The sequence below is a fragment of the Sceloporus occidentalis genome, unplaced genomic scaffold (assembly GCF_023333645.1).
Source record: "Sceloporus occidentalis isolate IW3139 unplaced genomic scaffold, rSceOcc1.0.p SCAF_20, whole genome shotgun sequence".
Taxonomy (NCBI): domain Eukaryota; kingdom Metazoa; phylum Chordata; class Lepidosauria; order Squamata; family Phrynosomatidae; genus Sceloporus; species Sceloporus occidentalis.
Window position 1 is genome coordinate 15687501 of NW_028317000.1, and position 22968 is coordinate 15710468.

The window sequence follows — 22968 nt, forward strand, 5'->3', positions numbered from 1 at the left end:
GCTTGGGGTGGGGGTTCCTGCACTTGGGGGCTTTGCATAGCTTCGATCCCCCACGCCGCTCCCTAACCCTAACCCTGACCCTAAAACCACCATCCATGAGGCCAAACAATAGCAAGCACATCAGCTTTGTCGGGGGGGGGGGGGGGGGGAGACAAGACATTATGCCGGCGGAGCAGCATTCTGTCTTCCTTGGCACAGGGTTTGGGTGTCACGCTTTGCAAAAAAGCACAACACCCTGGCAGTGAAAGGCTCTTTGGGGTTCCTCAAAGCATGGCAGAGCAAAGTGGGATCTCGCTGGAGGACGATGCAGGAACCCGCATCCGTCATCCCGCCTCCGCAACCCCTGAACCCAAAGTGGATGAGCACCTGAGTTGCACACTGGCGACACAACCACAGCAGCAAACAGGGAGGACTCCTCTTGGTCACTACAAGGAGAAGGTGCCCAGTGGGTCAAGCTCTGCTCCTTCTCTCGCCCTCTGGGTTCACCTTGCCTTGTGGAGGAGGGCTGCTTCTCTTTCCCAAACCCACCCCCTTGTCCCCATAAGTCCTGAAAACTGACTGAAAACTGGCTCAACCTCTCCAAAAAACCCCCCATTCCTCCCTTTCCTTCTGGTAGCCCTTTCTCTTGTTTCTGGGATGCATGAAACCCACTAACTTCACACCCTTGGATCTCCCCATAGAAGCCAAGGAGGAAAGCCAACACAGGTGGCCCTGATCCTGCCCCACAGCCTGGCCACCCCATCTCCTCCGTCCAAAGCATCTCCAAACTGGGGAGAGGACGGATTTGCCCTTGGAAAACCTCTCCTGGGGAGAGCTGTGGAGGAAACAGGTGGAGAGACTCCAAAGGAAACACTGGGAAGGGGCCCTAGAGAAGGAGGGTGAAAGGGTGGGCAGACCCCTGAAAATGCACAAATGGTAGGCATCTGTCCAAACGTGTCCAAGAAGAGGAGGGAGAAAAAAGGAACCGGAAACCAGAACACTAGGTCTTGTGTTTTCTCTTGGTGTTTTGAAAGATGGCCACAGTTAGCCCTTGAGCATTTGGTTCTCTCTTCAGGTTGCCTGCAATCCGGTTTTCTCTGGAAAGGTTGCTCCCGGAAGATGGCAACGGCGTCTAGATGCCCACCACAGCCGTGGCCCCTAAGGCCTCCTCCCCACTGGATGGTCCAGGGTTCAAGCGGTTGTTGTCGACGTCAATGTCCTGGAAGCCACCTTCGACTTCAACGCAGCAGGACTTGGTGCCGTCGTCGTGGTTCTCCACAGAGGGACCCCCTTCTGGCTGGCGCTCAGTGCCTTGCGATGGAGGAGGAAGAGCGGGGCTCTGGCTGCCATTGAGGGGCACCTTCTCCTGGCTGGAAGAGCCCTTGCTGCTTTTGGGGATGCTGCACCCCTGGACTTTGCTCTTGGCTTTCAGCTTGTCATGGTAGGAGAAGAACCCCAAAGCCACGGCCACGGCTAAAGTCATGGACAGCAGCACTGTCACGGTGACAAACTGGACCCAGTAGGAACGGTGCTCGCCCACTGGCTGTGCCCGGTGTTGTGGGGTCTTCTCCGGAGCGCTGGCTGCCTCAGTGCCCTCCGAGGAGATGCGGTAGAGAGCCACTGGGTGCCGGTAGCCATTCTCGTTGGCCCAGCACTCGTAGGTCCCCGAAGTGTCCCTCTGGACGATGACCACCAAGGCCTTCTCCTCTTCCACCACCAGCCCCTCCGCCATCTTCTCTGCCGGGTACTTCCAGGAGTAGTTGGCCAGCGCTGAGGCTTGAGGGCAGGAGAGCCTCACCATGGAGTTCAGGGGAGGGTTCAGGACTGCAACACACAACCACAACGACAGCACAAGTGTCACCCTTTCTTAGCTATAGCAATGGGCTCTCCCTTCTTTACTGAGTTAACTGAGTGCAAACTACTCTTGCACTTTGGACCGAGTTTGCAGTCGAGGATGAAGGGGAAAGTGGGAGGAGGAGGCATGTTAAAATCAGCTGAGAAAGTGAGATGGCAGAGGATTAATCTCTGAGGTCAGTTTGCAGCCATTGGAGGGAGCAGGGGACAAGAGGAATATTGGAGGAGGAGAAGGAAGAGAAGAGAGAAATTGGGACATTTTGTAGGGAAAGTGGGATGGAAAAGGGATCTGCCCCTACCAAACGGGGACAGTATGGAGGCGTTCATTTCACCTTTCATCAGGGTGCCCTCGGGGTCATTCCTCACACGGGGTGCTGCCCGGCCCTTCCCAGTCTTACGCTGGCAATGGGGCTCCGGTTTCCCCATCTCAATGTCCTGCAGCCACTCAGTCCTAAAAGCCGGGAGGAAACAAACGATTCCGACTCAGTTTGCCTTGGATGCCATTCACCTTAGATAGCTCCCTTCCAAATTAAAAACCCAAGGCAGAGGCACACAAACACACACCCCAAGTGCAATGGGAGGCGCAGTCGCCATGGCTGCAATGGACCCCACATTCCCTTTTCCCTCTTTCAAGCCCTCACCTGTTCTGTGCCCCTTCGTCCCAGAGGTCTCTGCACCGGCGTCCGTCCCAAGCGCAATATGGATCCCGTGCCAAGATGCAGTGGGCACAGGTGGCATACATGCTGCAGTTGGAAAGGGGGACCTGCAGGACCCCTTTGGAGTAGCCCACATAGAGGATGCCCTGCAAGGAAGCAAAGAAAAGGCACTGGTTGTGCATCATTCTTGTACAGGTAAAGCTCAGTTAACAAAGTACAGTGGGGGGCCTTGGTATCCGCTGGGGTTTGGTGCCAGGACCCTGCATGGATACCAAAATCTGTGGGTGCTCAAGTCCCATTAAATACAAGGGTATAGTTAAATGGTGTCCCTTATATTAAAAAGAAGGATTAAAAGGTGGATGGTGGCACCTTTTCAGGCGAGAGGAGCAGATTCCGGACAGCCTCCGGCTTCTCAAAGAGCTGGACCTCTTCGATGATGTGGGCGCCGCTTCCGAGGGCCACTGCCTTGTGGAGAAACCCCTTGTCTGGAAGAAGCACAAGGGAAGATAGTCCTGAGTCTTGATAGTCCTGAGTCTTAAGACCCTTGGATTTCCCACTCCTTGGAGAGGCAATTGTCCATCTAGGGACTTGGTGCCTATCTCCCCAAGAAGAGCAAGCCCTCTGCCCCCCCAGACCCTGACCTGTCCCCATGAAGACGACATGGTAAGGGGCTCCGGAGGCGTTCTGGGTCTGGTGGACCGCGATCCGGGTGTACTTCACGTTGTGCTTGACCAGGAGGGGCCGGTTGTGGGTGGGCATCACCTTCTCATCCATCAGGAAGTGGTCCTTCATGAAGGTCAGGGCCTTGTCGGAGGAGGGACCCACTGCGCACTGTGCAAAAAAGGAGGAGGGTTTGGGAAGTTACTTTCTCGGCGCCATTCCTGCCAGGGCCTGTGCTGACCATCTGCTTTCAAGCTTGGCTTTGCAACCAAGGACCAGAGGCGGTACTCACGCTGCCGGGACGGGGGTCCATGGCCGGACCGCTGTAGGTCATCCATCGGGAGCAGTCCTTGTTCAGCTCCTTGTATTTGCCCTCAAAGGCTTTCTTGATGGCGTCGAGGCTGAAAGCGCAGACGGCAGAACTCCCAAGATTTCCAGCTTGCCTGCAAAGAGAAAAGGCAAGCGGAGCCCTTGAACCACAAAAAATGCACTCTGTGTATGCTCAGGAGCACTTTTCCTTATGCCTTTGCTCAGTTGGAAATGGGCGCTGAGAGTGAAAAGATGAGGATCTAGAAAATGCTGGCTAATGTTCTTGTCCTCCATGAGAATGTTTAAGGCATGTATGCGTTTGATTCATTCATATCCCACCTTTTGCCTAGAATGGGCTCAAGGTGCCTTACAACGCATTGAAAACTGTGCAAAAACACCAGTTTATAATAATGATAAAACAACCAACTTTTAAAGGGAGATCGCTGGAGATCCAGGTTTTTAAAAACCGTACAGTCTCCAAACATTGGTTATGTTGGCCCAAACCCTCGGATGTTTCAGACACAAACTCAGCGCTTGCAAGAAAATCCAAACACTTTTGTACAAACAAATTTCCCCCAGAAGTCCTGGAATGCAAATAAAAAACACAAAGTAAATGGAGCTGCCCAAAGCGCTTGCAAGCCTTGCGTGCCTCTTGCTCCGGGGAGAAAACGTTTGCCAGGGTTTGTCCTGAGGGGTGGGATGCAATGCTCTTTGGGGTCTTACCATTGGGAAGCAAAGACCCCATAGAAGAGAGCGCCTCCTTCTGGCTGGGGCAAGGCAAAGATGTGCTGGAGGACGGTGTAAGGGAACTGCCCCGGCTGGGTGCAGGAGAGCTGGGCTTTCAGGAAGGTGGTCCACTTCTTCTGCAGAACCTTGTCCCCTCCGACGTCGTTCTGGAGGAAAGGAGAAGATGCAGTGCGCCAAATGGGCAGCAGAGGGACCTTCCTTCCGTTCCTCTTTGGCTGCATCCGCACTGCAGAAAGAAGGCAGTCTGACACTGCTTTTAGCTGCCTTCTCTGTCGGACAACCAACTCCAATCCACACTCGATTGGACTTGAGCATAATGTTTAATTTGCTCCTACATTTGGGACTCCCTGTAAGGAAACTACAGCATGCATTTTCACCTGGGAAGACTCTCTCCTCCTTCCTCCCCCCCCCATAGCTACACTCCTGTGCCATCTCCCTCCACTCTGCCCATGCTCAGGCGCCCTTTGCGCACACAAACACCAGACGTCCGTCCCTCCTTCATTTCTAGGGGGGGGTCTCTCCCCTCACCTTGCAGACCCTGGCCACCCGGGAGACGGTCAGTTTCTCAAAGAAGTCAAACTCCTTGGCCGTTTCCTCAAAGAAGAAGTAGACTTTGTCATCGTCCGGCGGAGAGGGGATGTTGAAAGAAGCCACAAAGGCTGCATCGGCTGGAGGAGAGAGAGAGAGAGAGAGAGACGCGAAGGATTGAACAGACCTGGTGTGAGATGCCCCTTTGCCCCTCTCTGGCCTGACCCCATTAGCCTGAATCCATCACTGGTTGCCTAGGCAACGCATCTTCCTTGGGTACCAACCTGCTGGACGTCCCTGTCGCCTAGCAACCAGATGACTGGGATAGGAGTGACCAGCCTTGATTTATCACTTTGTTAAAATATTTATTATTGTTGTTGGGGCTTGAAGAGGAGGGGGTCCTTCACCTTTGGTGCCACGGCAGAGGAGACCCCATTCCCGCATCCCCTTGAGGCCCTTCCCCACGATGCCCCTTTCTTGCCCTTACCATGCAGCCAGGTAAGGAAGCTGTCTGTCTTCAAAACCGTCCGGCTGCCCATGGTGCGGGAAATGATGGGCTCGTTCCCTTGGAAATTGTTCATGGTGCCTGTGTAAAGTTCGCCATCTGTGGAATGGAAGCCGGGGCAGAATGTGATGCCATCTACAGCCATGATCTTCCCCAGTGCTTGGGCTGAGAATCCTGCTAAGTGGTTGCCCCCTGTTTTTGCCCCAGCGGCCACAAGACGAGTGTGGTTTTGCTAGCTAACTGTGCCAGTCTGTTGCACAATGGCATCGTGACGCCTTTACAATCCCGGGTGAGAATGTGGCAGCTCTCCAAAGGTTGCTGGGTTGCAACTTGCTACTAACTCGTTGTCAGTGAATTACAAAGATGTGGATGTGCACATCATTTCAAGACAGAGAAGGTGCAGCTCTTTGCAGGCAGAGGTGCTTTGGAGCAGCCATGGATGGTCATTCCCATGCCAGCAGGGCAGTGAATCCAGGTTTTAGCCCAGGATCTAAAGGCACTGTCCAAGGTGCGGAAGTATAGCTGCAAAATAGGTTCAGCAACTTGGAGAGCTACTGAAAACTTGGAGGGGATTCATTGCCCAACTGACATGGGAGCCATAGACTTCTGCTGCTTTATAGTAAGCGGCTTGAGCCAAAACATTTGACATGCAAACAGAGGGCCTCTCCTTCTTTACTTCCTTTCTTCCTCCCCTTTTTGGTCTTTCCAGATTTAGCTTACCCACAATGATGGCGGTGTTCTGGTGCCGGGGGTCAAATGGGCAGAGGCCCTTCCCTTCCTGGAGGAGAGGCTGACCGTTGGCATCACTCACCAGAGTAAAATTCTCCAGGTCCTGAAGAGGAAAGAAATGGGGGAGAGAGAGATAGGAATCCATCACAGGAGGGTTTTCTGCGGAAGAATGCCAACTCTGGAGCATCCCCAGTCAGAGCATAAGAAAGCCCCGTGCTTTAATACGCAAACAGTTCTGGCCCCAAGCGTTTGGGATACTAATGGAGACCCAGCCTGTATGAGGGTGTCTTGCGGCTGTTAGAAGACGCAGGTACCGGGCATCCTCCCTCCTCCTTGGTCTACTCACCACATAAGCGCAAGTGGGGCTGAAGGCATACGTTCCACAGGTGTAGAGGTGCGTCTCATTCAACGGCACCAGGATCCGGATAAAGTTGAAGCATTCGGTCTGTGCAGGGAAGAAGGTGTGGAGGCAAAAGGAGGGTTCAGCTTTCATTGAGACTGGTATTGCAGAAGTACTTTTGGAGAGTGACAGATGCATCCAGGGATGGAGGGCACTGCATGGCATTTGCAACTCCCAGCCAGATCCTGGCTCACCATTAAGGGCCCCCTTTTCCATCCCGTTTACCTCGTTGCTTTTCTTCTTGAAGACACACTCTTCCTTCTTCCCGGCGGTGGGACTCCATGGGATCTAATGGTGGGAAAGGCATGGCGTTGGTTGTCTATGATGAGACTGTGGCCATAAGTCTCTAACTGAAAGGCTCACAGGCCCAGCAAGGAGGGCAGGTGGGCACCTTCACAGAGGGCCACCCTGGCTCACCTCACACTCGCTGCCCACCGTTCAGCCAATGGGTCTGGGTTCCAGTCTCGCACTCACCTCGCCCTTCAGCTGGATGGAGTCTGGGTTGCTGATATCGAGGGCCACAACGGTGTCTCTGGCCCCAACATAGAGGGTCCCCCCGTCTTGGCTCAGGAGGAAAGTGTCATAGTTGAAGACCCCCTTTCGGCTGAAGGAGGTGATCAGCCGGCTGGAGTCCCCTGGAGGGAAGGATTTAGGTTGTTATTATTATTATTATTATTATTATTATTATTATTATTATTATCGATGATGATTAGGGTAGATAACCTAAGCCTGGTTTTAGCTAAACAAACATTTAGCCAAACTTGGTAGCCAGCCACAATTTCTAGTAGCCCAATAAGGCTCCTTTTGCAGAGCTTGGGAACGGTGCTTTCTTTGGACTGCGACTCCCAGGATCCTCCAGTTGTAGACTGGGAGTCGTAGTCCAAAGTGTGTACTTTCACAAAATGTGATCCTGATGTGTTCGACCTCCTAATTAAAACACCAACGATATCTACAAAATGTCTACGGGAAGCTCCTGCTGCCAACTTCTTTCTTTCAGTGAGTCTCAAAGGTGTTGCCAGACTTCTCTGCATACTGGTTCCATAGACTAACGCAGCTATATCTTTGAATTCTACCTACAATGCGTTTTAGTAATACAAATCCCTTGCTAAAACAGCTCAGAAAAGTTGGATGGGATGATGGGAGCTACAGTTGGAGACCAATAGTGCTCCTGAGCTCCTGACGGAGAAGCCTTAGGATTTGCAAGGTCTGGGTGGCTGCACTTGGTGCCCCTGACCTTTCCTAGTCACCTTTCCTGATGCAGCCGCCTATGGAAACCAAGAGGCTTGTTGCAAGCGGCCCAAGAGGAAGGGCGCATCCCTTTTCTCCTTCTTGCAAGCAGGAAAGCAAGGACCAGAGCTTGCAAAGAAAACCAGTTCATCAGCAACATTTATTTTGGTGGCACTAGCTTCCCTGAAGGAAGCAGAGGGTTTGATTCAAAGGCCATCTTGACAATCCCTTTCAAAGCATCCTGGAAAAGATCCATTTCCTATCATTAAAACTCTCTCGGCCTCCTGCCAGCGGCAGATCACTTCATCTGTAACCAAAAGAGGCCTTTCCGCTTTCCTCCCAATAGAAAGATGGCTTTGCCCAAGGACCATTCTCACATTTTGCAGGCTGAGCTTCTTTCACAGAGTAGGGAATGCAAAGACCCTCAGATGCTGCTGGATTGCAACTCTCATCATCCCTCTTCATTGGCTGCACTGCTCAAGCCTGATGGGAGTTGCAGCCCAGGAATAGCTGGATGCTCCCCATTGGAAAGCTCAGGGCTTGGGGCAACCCAGACCTGGGGTCTCTGAGAACAGGGAAATTCAGGGAACCCCAAAAGTCAGGATTGGGGACTCAGTACGCCCCAGAAGGCAGCCTTCCCCCAGCCTTGCCTCAAATTAAGGACCTTTCCAACCAAGCACCTTCTCATTTCCTTTTGCACTACTAACACTCTCAAAGCCATTTTCAGTTTTGCTCACAGATGTGCCAAGGTGGGTTTAACCAACCCTGTGAGGAAGGCAGCTCAGCGCTTTGCCAAATGGCACCTGGCGGCCACTTCCTCTGCCAACCGCCTTTCTCTGAAACATGGTGTGGGTTTTTGTGTGTCTGTGGATGTGGTGAGACACAATTCTCAGAATGGCTCTGGGCTTCCCTTGCCTCTGAAAACTCAGTGAGATTCATGGGGTCTGCATTAGCTGAGGGGCAACTTGGAGGCACATAGGGACACATCATATAGACAAGTTGGACTGGGTTCAGAGAAGGGCAGCGAGGATGAGAAGAGGGATGGAGAGCAAAACCTAGGAGGAAAAGGGTGAAGACACTGGGCATGTTCAACCTGGTGAAGAGAAGACAAAACGATGGCATGACGGCCTTCTTTAAATACCTCTGGGGCTGCTTAGTGGCATCAACAGAGTGCTGCCTTCTGAGTGTCCATATCTTTCTTGAAGTGTGACTTGCCCAAGGTTATAATATGGGTTATAAATCACATTTCCCCCCATTGGCATCAGGGTTTGGCTCTTGTTATCCAACGCCTCCTCCCCTTGCAGCCACGTTCTCCTTGCCATCTCAAAGCAAACAATGATGGAGAGAAGGAGAGGAGCAGGAAGGATGAATCAAGAGGCAGCTGAAGGGTGGAGAGAGGGAGCAGCTGGTATTTGTTTTCAGTGTGTTGGCACAGATGCCAGAATAATCACCGCCGGGAGAGAGGCAGCTTTTACCGGGCGACTCTATTTTGGGTTGGCAAGGAGGGAAAGAAAACCTCTCCCTACCAGCCTCAGCCCCCGTCTCAGCCCCCAAATGGACCGGGTCCCATCAAGCAGATCAGGGATGGAGGCCCACGGCTGAAGCTGGACACTGGCAGACCCCAGAAGGGCTGAGAGGGGAAGGCAAGGGGAAAGAGGGAGAGGTGGGGGGGGAATGATAGGACTGCCCATGATGCGCCTTTGCATGGAGAGGCCGGCTATGGCTGCAAGTTTGGTGCTATAGTTTGCCATAGCATCATGGTGGCAAAACCCCCTTGGAACAAATCTGGCCCAGAAAACCACAGGAGAAGTTTGCCATACCTTGGATTCAAGTTGCAGGCACATATCATGTGGTTGGAGTGTTGGACTACAGCTCTGGAGACCTGGGTTCGAATCCCTGCTTGGCCATTGGGCAAGCCCCACTCTCTCAGCCTCAGAGGAAGGCAATGGTGGCAAACACCCTCTGAACCAATCTTGCCAGGAAACCCCATGATGGGTTCACCTCAGGCTCTCCATTGTATTTGGCCCATGTAGTCATGCCCTCAAATGGTTTAGACCAGCAGACAGGTGCCTCATTTTCAGGGCTAAGACTTGAGAAGTTGGGGCGACTGGAGGGTATGAAGCCACTGGCCTAGTTTGAGGGACTTACCTCTCCGGAAGGTCATCCGTGGCATCAGGTCCGTGGCCAGAGCGAGCGAAAAGGCCAGGAGGGGCCAGAGGAGGTGGAAGGACCAGCCGGGCTTCATGGCTGGCTGTCTGCAGGTGGAAGCCCGCGATGCTGAGAAAGGCCAAAGGGTGCTTGGGTGCGGTTACGCAGGCAGCTGTCAAAGCCGAGAAGGAGGGCAGAGAAGGAGGAAGTTACTTTTTTTCAGAGAGTGACAACTGTGGCAACCCTGCCTTCTTTGTCTGGAACGGAAACGTCCCAACTGACCAAGAGAGGAGATCTGACACATGAAGGAGGGCTGCAGGCTTCTGCAGGGTCACCTTCTGCAGACTTCATGCTCCTGGGGAGGCCTTGCTTCTCCCTTCCCAGGTCAGGATGCGGGAAGGACGGGGCAGGCCTTGGAAAGGAGAGCAAGGTGCTCCTGTTCCTCATTGCAGGACCTGGGGAAGTCCCTGTTCTCTTTCTTTATTGCAGTGTTGAACCAGTGTCAGTCTTGGGCTAGGGCTCCAGGGTTCAGTTCCCAGTCAGCCGTGGGAACCCACTGGGGATCTCCTTGGGCAAAGCACACTCTCTCAGCCTCTGAAGAAGGAAACCCCCTCCAGAGAAATCTTGCCAAGAAAACCCAGGGAAAAGCAGTGTGGTGCCATACCGCATGCGGCATTTTCTAGCAGTTCTCAAACCCTTTTTGCAAAGGGCACTGCTGTGTATTTTGACAATGTTCCAACATCTAACATGGAATAAGTGCTTTACAAATGTGTTGCCGTCACTTGTTACTTCTGAGTTGTTTTAACTGACCCATTTCCTTTAAACAATCTGCCAATGAAGAACCTCCTTCTTGCTTCCCTAAGTTACTTTTTGTGACTCTTGTGTTGACAAATGCATGGGGAAGAGAAAGAGGTAGAACTGGGGGGAAAGTGTCCGCAGGCCCACTTTTGCTTTTGAAAAACAACTTGATAGCTGGAAGTACTGTTTGCTGCATTAAAGGAAAGTAAATGTGTTGCTCTTGCAACAAAACCTCGCTCTTCTTCCCTGGCTTGCAAGAGAAAGTAACTTGTTGCACAGAAAGCTGAGAGCGGCTTCTTGGAAATGACTTCCAAAGCCGGGTGTGAAAGGAACAGTTAAATCCAAAAAAGGGAGAGGTTGAGAGGCCAGCGTCTCTCCCTCCGAAATGTTTGTGCCAAGCTCCCATCTCTCTTGCCTTGTGATCCGGACTCTCTGTCCGCTCAGAGTTCATGAAGAGCAGCTGGAAAAAGGCAGCCGCCCAAAAGCAGAGGGGAAGTTTTGTGGCTGTTTCTGGGAAAGAAGAAGAAGAAGAAGCCTCTGCTTGGAAAAGAACCCAAAGCAAGGAAGCATTTGAAACAGCTTTCGGGTCCTGAAAATCTCCCAAGGCCTCTGTGCCAATTTGGTCACCACAAAACCATGCCCTCCAAGTGCCCTTCATCCTCTGCCTTCCTACTTTTACAACTGCTTTTAAAACATCCTAGTTTCCCTCTTCTCTTCCTCCCACTTTCCCCCTTTGACTTCAACATTATAGCTTCAATTGCTGCAAACAGGATCCAGAGTGCAAAAGGCATTTGCAGCAATGAAGGGAGGAAAGAAGGTGGCCAAACCTTGCCCTTCCCAAGGCAAAAGCAAACTGCGGCGGCAGCCTTGCCTTGCAGATCTGTTCTTCCTTGCCCATAGCTTTTGCAAATCTGACCCTGCTTTGAAAACGCTGCCCACTCCTTCAATAGGAAGCTTGGCACTTCTGCAAAACCAGTCCAGAGCGCCCAGCATTGAGACATTTTGGGCAGCGATGGGAGGAAGGGAGGGAGGGAGAGACGGGGGCAGATGGAAACCAAAACCCTCCATATTTCCCCTCCGTCTGTTTAGTCACAGCAGAAGCGCTGAGCAGATGGGCAGAAAATTGGGGAATTTCTGCGCAGCGGCGTGAGGCGGTTCAGCGCGAGGAATACATTTGCAGCCAGGCCTTGGGAGGGACAGAGAGATGGGGAGAAATGGGTCAGAGATGCGGAGAAGGATAAAGGAAAGAGGGGTCCCGAAATGCACCGCTATAGCAAATCCACATCCTCCAGGTCTGCTCTCTGCTCACTACTAACTCACTACTAGCACTAGTAACTTGCTAGTGATAACACGGCTGGCACAGTTGGAAAGGGCCCCCTTGGATTTTTGCTTTCGCTTGCCAACTTCTTTGCAAATTGGACCATTTCCTCCTCCAAATGAGCTTTCTTTCAGAGACACCTCTGGTGCCACCACAAACTACGGTTCCCAGAATTCTACAGCCTTGAGCCCTGGCAGCTAAAGTGATGTCAAACCGCATTATTTCTGCAGTGTGGATGCGGCCCATGTCTGCAAACACAGAAGACCCTGCCATTAAACCTTCTCCCAGAAGAGGAAGAGAAGGAAGCGGAACAAAAGAGCAGTATCCAATATTGCTTTAGGACTGAAGCAATACCGTCAATGGCAATTCTTTGGGGAGGGAAACGGGGGCGGCGTGAAGCATTTACCCACAAACGGTAAATTTATGACTTAATAAATGTAATGAGAGAAGCAGCTTTTTTGGGGGAGATTATTCAAAGGCTTGTTTGCATTTTCCTTGTTAGCTTTTAAAAGGCTTTTAAACTGTTCTCATTCTCCATTTAGTTTTAATATGCGTTAATATCCAGGCGCCCGGCTGGGCTGAGGAGCAATCAAGGAATTAATAAATCAGCTTGGTTATTTCGTTGCTGCCAAAAGGTTCTTGGTGTTGGAATGGATGAGGCTTGGGTTGTGTGGAAACCAGCCATGCTCTTGGAAGGAGCGCGCCGGAGGAGAGGGAGGTGGTTTTGGGGTCCCAGCGCCCCACGCTTGACTCAAATGGAGACAAAGGACCCCCATGAGACCCCCATCTCTCCTGGAACCAATTCTGGGAAAGGGGTACCATTGCCTCCCCCAACTGCCATTCCAATGGCCTCCCAATGGCACCGACCTCCATGTTTGACTGGAAGCCACAAAATGGCGGCACAGATGCCAACCAAAGGTGTCCCCCTGAAGTTGGAGGAAGAAGAAGAAGCAGCAGCAAAAAGGGAGGCCTTACCTTTCCCGGAGGTGAGGGAGCCAGCCTGAACTACTCATGGGCATCTTTCTGGAAAGGTGAGGAATTGGGGATCTCTGAGGTCCTTTCTGCTCTTCTTGGGCAACGGAGGCCTTCAAAGGGTGGCCACTTGGTCAGTTGGTTGGTTGCTTTCCAGCAGAGTCTTGGAGAAGAGGAGGCCAAGGGAGGCCCCTGCGATCTCTCCGCACCCGAAGGCCTGGCTTCCTGGCAAGGGCTCCTTCCTCCGAAATGGCCTCTTTCTCGGGAACCTTGGTTCTCCCTGGAGCCTCTTCCCCGAAGGAAAGAGGGCTGCCAGTCGGCTCCTTCGCTGCTCTTGAGTCAGGAAACCAGAAAGTCCACCCTGTTTCTCTCTCAGGGCTGCAAGTCCCAACACATTCGGAGGAGCTCCCTTGCCAATCACCCAACCCTTCGCGCAACTTTCGGGGAGGGAAGCAAGGAGGCTCCCAGGGCTTGCAGGAAATGCTGAGGCTGTGAGGAAGCTGCTAAAATGGAGGGTCCTGCAAGGAGGGTCCCAGAGACCCATGCCCCAAAACCCAGCCCTGGCAGACAAAATGGTGGCCCTCCTGGATCCCTTCACTTGGAGGTTCAAGGCCAACGGTTTCCTTGTGCATTTGTTGTGGTTGCGTGCCTTCAAGCTGTTCCTGACTTACACTGACCCTAATGCAAACCTATCACAGTGCTTTCTTGGCAAGATTTGTTCAGACGGGGTTTGCCCTTGCCATCCTCTGAGGCTGAGAGAGAGTGACTTATCGCCCAAGTGGGCTTCCATGGCTGAACCAGGATTCAAACACTGCTTTCCAATCACAGAACAGTGATACCTTTATGGGGCCGACCTAAATATACAAAATACACGATGCAAGCTTTCAAGGTGCTTTAATGTCCACGGTGGGTCCATCCTATGCAATTCTGGGATTTCTAGTAGCACTTCAACAGAGAAGGCCAAATAGTTCACCAAACTATCAGTCCCAGGATTTTTTAAAGACAGAGCCATGGCAGTGAAAGTGGTGTCAAACTGCCTTAATTCTGCAGTGCAGATGCACTCCCTCGTGCCTATTAAAACAAAGCGGGTTTTTAAAAGCAAAGAAGCCCTCTTTATGCAGTCTATTTTCCTATCTTCTCACTTAGAGCTTGGGGACGTTCCCCCTTTTTGGACTGCGATGCCCAGCTTTGCTGGCTGGGGGATTCTGGGCATTGTAGTCCAAGAAGGAACTCTCCAAAGGCTGACGTTATTTGTAGGTCTCAAAAGAGAGACGAGGGTGAGATGGCAACCCAAAGCCAATGGCTGACTTCCTTACCTCATAAACGCCGTTCATGGGAGAGCTACTCTTGAGGAGCGGAGGATCAGGACCAAAGACAGAAATGGCTCTGGTGTTGAAAAAGAAAAGCAACATCCTATTTCAGTTTTTCATACCTCTTCCTTCCTGCTTGGTTCCTTTCTTTGCACAAACACACAGACCCACATTTCCCCAAATGTTATCCGGTGTGTTCACTTGTTCAAAATAAAGATTTTAAAAGGAGATTCTGTAGCAGAAGCCCAGAAATGCAAGAGGAAACTTACTCGCTTGCTACTACAACCCCCAGAAGCCCCAACTGGAGGAGTCTTGAGTTTGGTGGCTGATGACTTACTATTGTTATTAAACTTTATTATTATTACTCCTTTTTCTCCCCCCCCCCACTACCCCCCTCCTTTCTAAAACTTAGATACATCATCATCATCATCATGATTTGGACTGCAACCCCCAGTATCCCAAATGAGCATGATTTCCCTCAATGAGCTGGGATTTTGGGATCTGGGCCATGGCAACTGGGGGATTGTGGTTGCTGGCTGTACATTTCCTAATGGTTGCCATTAATGTCTGTAATGGACATTATAATCCCCAAATTAAACTTGTCCCCCTTTCTCTTCCTCCACCTACCCTTCCTTCCTTCCTTCCTTCCTTCCTTCCTTCCTTCCTTCCTTCCTTCCTTCCTTGCTGGGGCTCCAGTCTCTTTCCCCACTTGGAGACCCTCCCTCCCAGTTGCAAAGCTCCAGCCCTTTCATGCTCAACTGGGCTGACTGTGACATCATCAACTTCTCAGCCAATAGCAGCCCACAATCCTGGGAAGTAAACAGGAAACAATGTAGGACCTGACACTTGAGTCGTAAACATGAAACATGGGGGACCCCTGGCTTGGCATCAGTGCATGCAGAAAGGGACCTGGGAGTCCTAGTACATGGCCTAGCAGTGTGATGCAGCAGCTGAAAAGGCCAATGCAGTTCTAGGCTGCATCAATAGCAATGTAGTGTCTAGAATAGATCAAGGAAAGTAATGGCGCCACTCTATGCTGCTTTGGCCGGACCTCACCTGGAATATTGGGTCCAGTTCTGGGCTCCACAATTCAAGAAAGATGTGGAGAAGCTGGAGCATGTCCAGAGGAGGGCGGCCAAATGGTGGAAGGTCTGGAAAGCACCAAACTCTATGGGATCTGGGAATGTTTAGCCTGGAGAAGAGACGGTTAAGAGGGGATATGATAGCCCTGTTTAAATATTTGAAGGGATGTCATATTGAGGAGGGAGCAAGCTTGTTTTCTGCTGCTCCAGAGAATAAGAAACAGAGCAATGGATGCAAGGTCCAGGGAAAGAGATTCCACCTAAACCTTAGGAAGAACCTTCTGATGGCAAAGACGTATTTGACAGTGGAAGGTGCTGCTGCCTGGCCTTATTCTGGAACTAACTATTTCTGGTCCATCGGTTGTGGCTGGCAACCTGTCTGCCGTGAATTCAGGATGGAGGCTAATCTACCTCTTTCCTGCTTCCTTTCCTCTCTTTCCATCAACCCTCAGGTCTCTGTTTTGGCTCCTTTGCAAATCTTTGGGGACGGCTTAAAGGCAGAAATCATGTTCCTCACGTGGCTCTGTCTGCATTCTTTCTGGAGGGGAAATACAAAAGGCTCCAGCTTCCCTCCCTTCCGAAACACTCAGCAGTTTCTTAGCAGGCCTCTGTTTGCACCCGGCTGATAAGCCAAATAAATCGCTCAAGTCACACACATAGCGCTGGCGATAAGAGTAAAATATTGGGAGACTCAGGAAAGGACTGGGAGAGAAGGGGAAGCGGATGAAGGTGGCGCTTGGCCCAGAGCAATGGCACCCAATGGGCCTCCGGGGCTCAGCATGGATTCGAACCCTGGTCTCCAGCGCTCAAACGGCTACACCTTCCTGGCTCTCTTTAACCTGCACTTGTTAGTTGCTTTGAATGCTGAGCGCAGGGAAAGCAGGTAGAAAGGTAGAGAGAGGCGAGAGAAAGGAGGGAGAGAAAGAACAGATAGACAGAGTAGGGAATGAAGGGATATGATTGGATATGACAGGACATATTGGTAGAAAGATAGAACTGGTAGGAAGACTGGATGGAGAGAGTGCATGAGGATAGATAGGAAAGAGAGAGAGAGAGAAAAAGAGAGAGAGAGAGAGAGGATGGATGGATGGATGGATGGATGGATGGATGGATGGATGGATGGATGGATAGACAGATAGATGAATAGACAGATAGATGAGACAGAGAGAGGGTGGATGGATAGAGATGGATGGATAGATGCATAGACAGATAGATGAATAGACAGATAGATGAGACAGAGAGAGGGTGGATGGATAGAGGGATGAATGGATAGATGCATAGACAGATAGATGAATAGACAGATAGATGAGACAGAGAGAGGGTGGATGGATAGAAGGATGGATGGAGGGCTGGATGGAGGGATGGATGGATGGATGGATGGATGGATGGATGGATAGAGAGAGAGAGCTCATGAGGACAGATAAATAGGAAGAAAGGATGGATGGATGGATGGATGGATGGATGGATGGATGGATGGATGGAGAGAGAGAGCATGAAGTGAAAGCAGCATGGACTCCAGAGTCCCAACAGCCCACCATTCTCCAAGGGCTGGCAGTTCTTGCCTTGTGCTTGTATTGCTCCCTTGTTGGAGGGCCACCAAATCCCACCCAGGGAGCTGGCAGCGTTGGCAGTGCCCCAGCCCCACAGGCCAGCCCTGGGCTTCCCTCTCCGGAGGAGGAGATGAATGGCCAGAGCCATTGTCCTAAAGGAGGGAGGCAGGGAGGGAGGCCAAGGAACGCTGTCCCAGCCGCCCCGAGACAGAAAGTCCCTTGTCCCACGTAGGGACGAAAGTAGGTTAGCCCCAGGGACGGATTGCCCCTCTGCCGGGTCCCATTGGCTGAGAAATGGGGCCAGGCCAAGTTGCAAACCTTGTGCCATTGTCTGGCGCTGGGAGGCTGCCAAAGGAAAGGAAAGATATATGTTTAAAGGGCCTGTGCTACTTCTCAGGGGTAACTGAGCCCCATTCTTTGAGGGTATTTCATGATCACTGTTTCTGCTTAGGGGCTTGTTTGTTTGCTGGTGCATCTTGCAGGGAGGTCCAGTGAGCTGGAGACAGCGTGGTGGAGTGGTTTCAGCACCAGACTATAAGGCTGCTGCCACACTGCAGAATTAAGGCAGTTTCAGACCTCTTTAATGGCCATCCTAAGGAGTCCTAGGATCGGTTGTGGCACCAGAGCTCTCAGAGAGAGAAGCACAAATAGCTCACAAAACTACAGATTCCAGGATTCTGTAGCCCTGAGCATTAAAGTGGTGTCAAACTGCACACACTCTCAGCCTCAGAAAGCCCCATGACAGCATCGCCTTAAGGTCACCAAAGGTTGTGAGTTAGGATTCGAAAGAGAGAGGCTTGGCTGCCAGAAAAGGTCAGCAGCAAAGAACCCAAAACCACAGGCTGCAAAGGCACACTCAACCCTTGAAGGCTAAACCAGCGAAGAGCCTGGGATTTCCCATCTCAAGTCTCACTTCTGCAGACAAATGCCAAGTTCCTCTTTATCACAGCCTTTACCATTTCAGGCATGAAAACTGAGACATCTGGGCCCTAAAGACCAGAAAGTGTGGTCAGGATGGCCAAAGGCATTAAGGAGGAAGAAAAGAAGAGGAAGGAGAGGCTGCAGCAGTTTGCTTTTGCCGGAGCTGATGGGAAAGGCAAGGCTCTGCCCCTTCCTTTCCTCTCCATCCTGGAGCCCAAACTATTCTGTTTGCAACAGGTGAAGAAAGCAGAGCACAAAAGAAGAAAGAGCGGGGGGAGAGAAATTGGGACATTTCAAAAGCAGATGAAAAAGTGGGATGAGAGAGGATTAATTGGGACTGGCTGCATAGCTCTCCAAAGGCGGAAACCTCTGAGTGCCTGTAGCAGGCAGAAGAAGGCTTTGCAAGTCTGTAGTAGCTACAAGAGGGCTCTGCGTGCCTGCATCAGCTAGCAGAAGGCTTTGCAGGTCTATAGTAGCTAGTGGAAGTCTTGTGCACCTGCAGCAATTGGCAAAAGGCTCTTCACATCTGTAGCAGCGAATGGAAAGCTTTATATACCCGTATCAGCCAGCAGAAGTCTCTGCATGTCTTTTGCAGCTAGCAGAGGCCTCTGCTTTTCAATAGTAGTTGGCAGAGGCCCCTGGATACCTTTAGGAGTGAGCGTGCCACCTGTGGAAAGCTCCTTCGCTACTGTTCAAGGCCTGGCATTTCCTCTAAAGAGAGAGGATCCATGCACATGCAGAGATGGCAGCACTGAGAGCGCCAGAGCGGTCTCCTTCTTCCCGGAGGCATCCGTTTTGGCAGGTGTTACTACTACAGAGACCTGGACTGAGCCACAGTCTCTGCAATGGGAAGACCCACGAGGAGCATCAAGGGACGTGGCACAGTCCAAGGAAGCAGCAGATGATGTAAATACATAGGTGCCTCCTTTCCCCACCTGCCCCTTCCTTCTTCATTTGCTAATATATGCCCCTTCCACAGCCCCTCTCCCCAAAGGACCAGCCTGGGCACCAGGTTTTCCCATCATCCCCCGCTGCCTAGTCCACTTCTGGTTTTGCATATTAAAAAATCCCCTTCCTCTCAAAGGGGGGAAACCACAGGCAACCACAATCTCTTGGCTAGCGGGGACCACTCCCAAATGTGGTGTCTGCATTGGGGGACACTGGGGCAATTGGGTGATGTGCCAAGTCCACACAGGTGAAGGCGACCAGAACACATACACAGAGCATCCCCGGATGTGGGATCCAGAGACAAAGGTGGAGCTGCTCCAGGGAGAGAAGGGGCCCTCGGTGGTCCTCCCATCCCTCCCTTTCTTTGGGAAATCCATGCTATTCCTCTAAACCCAGCCTCCTTTGTCTGGCCTCCCTTCCAATTCCAGCTCTGGCTAATGGAGCATGGAGCAAAATGCCAGCTCTGTAGGGAATCCCACCCAAACATCCCACAGAGAGGCATTATTTTTGGGTTCAAGTGTGGAAAGCACCCGAGGAGGCATTTGGGTTTCTGCTCGCCCGTTTGCCGTAATAATATTGGAGAGCGCATCCAGGAAACTCCACACGCGGCATGTGCATTTAAATGCCTCCTTGCAAGATCTGTGTAAATTAACCGGCATGGCACCAGCGTGTTCATTTCCGAAGCATCAGTGAACATAAGGAAACCCCCTCCAGGTATCCCTCTCCCTTTTTGCTGCTGCTGCGTTTGGGTGTCTGAAGGTTTTCCCTGGCTGGGAAATCCTTCAGAAGGAACAGATCTGATGCTTGCAGCCCCAAATCTGTCATTGTGCCGGTCTCACTCATGCACAATGTGGGATCTCTGCCCTCCCTGACAATGTCAAAATTAGGCTTCTGAAATATATTTAAAATATATATCTTTACCTGAAGATTGAGCTTGACCTGGATCTCGGTGATCTGAGCCTGATTCTATCTGAGGGGAGATCCCTCAAAGCCTTTGCCACCTCGGCATTCAGATGTGAACCCAGCCCGGCTGGATCCAAGCAGGCAAAGGAAAACCCCGTCTGTCTATCGAAAGGCACATCACACCACCGCCTGCTCCTAGTGATGCTCTATGCACATCCCGGGGTTGCCATAGCGACGGCTTACCTCCAGCGGCCGGTTGTGGTCCAGGCTCCTCCGGCGGCGGCGGTCTCTGGCGCGTCAGCCGTGCAGAAAAGAGCTCCGAGTGCAGCCTCCATCCAGATGTGGGACCTGGGTGCGAAGGCCAAGGGGGGCGCTTGCCAGTCCCTGTGGGGGGCTCATTGTGATGCGGCGGCTTCTGGGGTGAAAGGAACAAGGCAGGGAGCAAGGACGGCTCTTCCAAACTCATTTAAGGCACACATACAAAATATGTCGCTCGCCAGACCACCAGGCATTCTGGCACAAAATCTGTGAGAGTAAATAGCAGCCATGGTCTCCAACAGAACGCACCCCAAAGGCTTTGCTTGGATTGGGCTTCATGGAGAAGAGAAGCACATGCAGGAAAGACTGTCTGTCTGTCTGTCCATCCATCACTCTATCTGCCTCCCTCTCTCATCTATCTATCTATCTATCTATCTATCTATCTATCTATCTATCTATCTATCTATCTAGCCATCCATCCATCATCCATCTCTTTATCTATCATATATCTGTCTCTCTCTCTCTCATAAGATAAGTTTCAAAACCTTGGACAGCTCCTGGTTTAAAACCTGGAGCAGACCCACTGCCCTGCCTTCTGAATGCCAAGGGGAGGAAGGGAGAACTGCGCCAGTGGGATTCCTGCCTGTGCTTCCAAAGGTGAGTGCTCCTGAGGCAGAAACTAGTAGGCCAATGTCTTTCCCTCCGTTCCAAGGGGAACACTGTGCCAAGGGATTTCTGCCTGTTCCGCTGCTGGGGCTCTTTCCCCACAGGCTCTTCTCCAGAGGAAGAGGCTGTGGATGGCTGCCTTTGCCACCTGGCTCAGCACACCAAGGGCATGTGGCTCCTCACCCCGGGGCACCATCCATCTGGTCAGTGGCCATAGTTTTGCTCTGTGGCCGTAGGAGCCGCCCAGCCAGCCCTGGGCCTTTGGGATTTGGTCCCCCGCCTGCTTCCCACGGTTCTCTGGGAGGCTTAGCATACCTCCATCTCGTGCCCTAAGAGGCTTGAACTCCGAGCGGGAGACGGCTGTGAAAGGGGCCTTTTGCAACCAGAACAATCGGCCCATTTTCCCACCGTCCTTCAAAAGCACACCTTCCTGGCATACCTTTGCGACTTTTGTGTTGCATTGTTTGAGGGTCGGTGACTTACTGCAACCGACCTCCTTCAAGGGGGAAGCCAGGAAGGCTTTGCCAAACATGAGCTGCCAGGTGCTCTCAGCAGGTCTTGCAAAGCAAATGCATTTGCACCCAAAGGAGCGCATTTCTCCAATATGGTCTTGTTCTGGAATTTGAGATCTTCAGGGGAGAGAGACCCTTCTCTTCATCCCAATAGCCTCAAGAGGTCTTCTCAATGGCTGTTCCCAACCAGTGGGACTCTCTGCCAGGGGAAGCTAGACTTTGTGCCATTGGGAAAGAGAGCAGCCAGAGGTTGTTTTACTCTCTGAAGAGTGTCCTACATTGGCATCTATGCATGCAAATCAGCATATACATTTTATGCAGCTTTGTATAAAGGCCCAGCCTTTGCCCCGCACTGAACTGCGTTGGATGTGCAACCACTTAGTGGCCAACCTCGCTTGCGTAAGGGGGGCGCATGGCCATAAATCTGACTCTCACAACGGCCTCACACACACACACACACACACACACACGGCATCGGCATGCACAAAAATGATACACAGCCTTGTCCTTGCTAAATCTATTATATCTGCAGGGCACTTCTGAAGCTATAAAAACCGCTCCTTCATTTCTCTCCAAAGCCCCTGCCTCCCCATTTTGTTCAAGGTTAGGAAATTGGGGTGCAGAGTTTCTGGGGGTCAGGTTCCTCCCCTCGGCAGGGAGGCATTCAAACTGCTTAAAAACAGAACAACAAAAGAAGTGGAAGTCGCTAGAGGCCCACTTCTGGCTTTGGAAAGAAACCACTGCTGTTGTTTTTAAAAATGCAAAACATCTGTCTGCTCAAAAGAGGGCTTGCCAGCCTGGAGGTTTCCACCTGAAGCGGCCCAGTTTCTCCTTCTCTTGGGGTTCAGGGGAAAGGACCCCCAGGACGAACCAGAAGGGTCTGGGGGCCACCGGAGGCCATATGCGGCCACAAGGGCTGCCTTCCCCTCCCTGCCCCATGCCCCATGCCAGGAACAGAAGCACAAGCTACTCACGTGGCAGTGTTGCCGCCTGGTTGTGGGTCTCCTTTGCTGGCTTGCTTGGCATGCTGGCCGCCTCTTTAGATCTGTGGAAGAGATTGCAAAGCATGCAATGTGGGGGTCCCTCCTTTCTCTTTCCTCTCCAAATGGATTACTGGGGGCTTTACCCGGCTGCCCCTTGTCCTTCCTCCTCCTCCTCCTCCTCCTCTTCTCAGGAAGGCATTAGCACCCCTTGGCTCTCCACTGGGCACAGCCTGGCACTCTTTGCAAACTCCCTTTGTGGCTGCTGCTTGCTTGCAGGGAACGAAGGCCCTTGAGAGGGATTTCTTTCGCAACTTCCCCCCAGTGCCCCAGAGAGAGAGAGAGAGAGAGAGCTGTCAGAGGGGCCAACCCTGGAGGCTCGGCGTTTTATCGCCTAATCCTGGGAGCCAGCCACACATCCCTGGCACGTGACCCAGCCCTTCCAAGGCTGTGAAGTCCAGGCCAAGACTAATGGGGGGAAAGTGCCCACAATGGAGGGTTCTCTGGGCTCTTTCCCTTTCTCTCTTCCTTGACAAACTAGGAAACTAGTTTGTTGTGACTTTCCTGGGGGCTGAGGAGGGGAAACACCCGACACGCCAGGCCCGCTTCAAAGAGGTTTGCTGCCAGAGTTCAGCAAAGGAGGAGGCAAGGCGCATCATATGATCATAATAATGCGGCCATTCTTGAAATGCATTGCGTTTAAACAGACCCAGAGCCTCTCACCCCCCTCCCAAAAACCCCCTAACTTAACTTCTCCAAGTTGAAAAGGTCACCTTTCCGTGTGATTCCCAGCACAAGAGTTTTGCCTGCCTACTTAAAGGGCTGTACGCCGGTTAAAATACGTGTGGCAGACTAGACAATGCAAATCGGGTAATGGGAAAGACTAGCTCTGACAAGCGGCTTGTGCAACCTCTGAAAAACATGTATGTTTATTCCAGTTTTGCAAGGAGACATATGGAAGGGGAGGCGCAAGAGTGACAACCTTCCTGACAACCTCTAGGACTATTA

The 22968-nt window shown here is 51.8% G+C and overlaps 1 protein-coding gene across 5 annotated transcripts in view; it reads right to left on the bottom strand.

Annotated features, from left to right (window-relative positions):
* LOC149302231 (semaphorin-4A-like) overlaps positions 1-22303 on the bottom strand; it is a 24117-nt gene extending 1814 nt beyond the window's left edge. The window contains exons 1-17 of one of the 5 annotated variants that reach the window (XM_089483311.1): positions 21955-22303; positions 19788-19959; positions 14147-14216; positions 9743-9914; positions 6842-7002; positions 6593-6655; positions 6314-6412; positions 5959-6070; positions 5221-5337; positions 4734-4873; positions 4182-4351; positions 3442-3592; positions 3131-3320; positions 2859-2974; positions 2475-2635; positions 2166-2284; positions 1-1803 (exon numbers count right to left, since the gene is read on the bottom strand). The exon at positions 1-1803 is cut by the window's left edge and continues 1814 nt beyond it. In XM_089483311.1, the coding sequence (XP_089339437.1) occupies positions 1112-1803; positions 2166-2284; positions 2475-2635; positions 2859-2974; positions 3131-3320; positions 3442-3592; positions 4182-4351; positions 4734-4873; positions 5221-5337; positions 5959-6070; positions 6314-6412; positions 6593-6655; positions 6842-7002; positions 9743-9839 (2388 nt within the window). In that variant the 5' untranslated portion in view covers positions 9840-9914; positions 14147-14216; positions 19788-19959; positions 21955-22303 and the 3' untranslated portion in view covers positions 1-1111. Of the gene's footprint in view, positions 1804-2165; positions 2285-2474; positions 2636-2858; positions 2975-3130; positions 3321-3441; positions 3593-4181; positions 4352-4733; positions 4874-5220; positions 5338-5958; positions 6071-6313; positions 6413-6592; positions 6656-6841; positions 7003-9742; positions 9915-14146; positions 14217-19562; positions 19742-19787; positions 19960-21954 lie in introns of those variants that run through there. The other 4 variants (XM_089483314.1, XM_089483313.1, XM_089483312.1 and 1 more) reach the window with 4 other exon arrangements.
* Between the last annotated feature and the right edge of the window lie 665 nt (positions 22304-22968).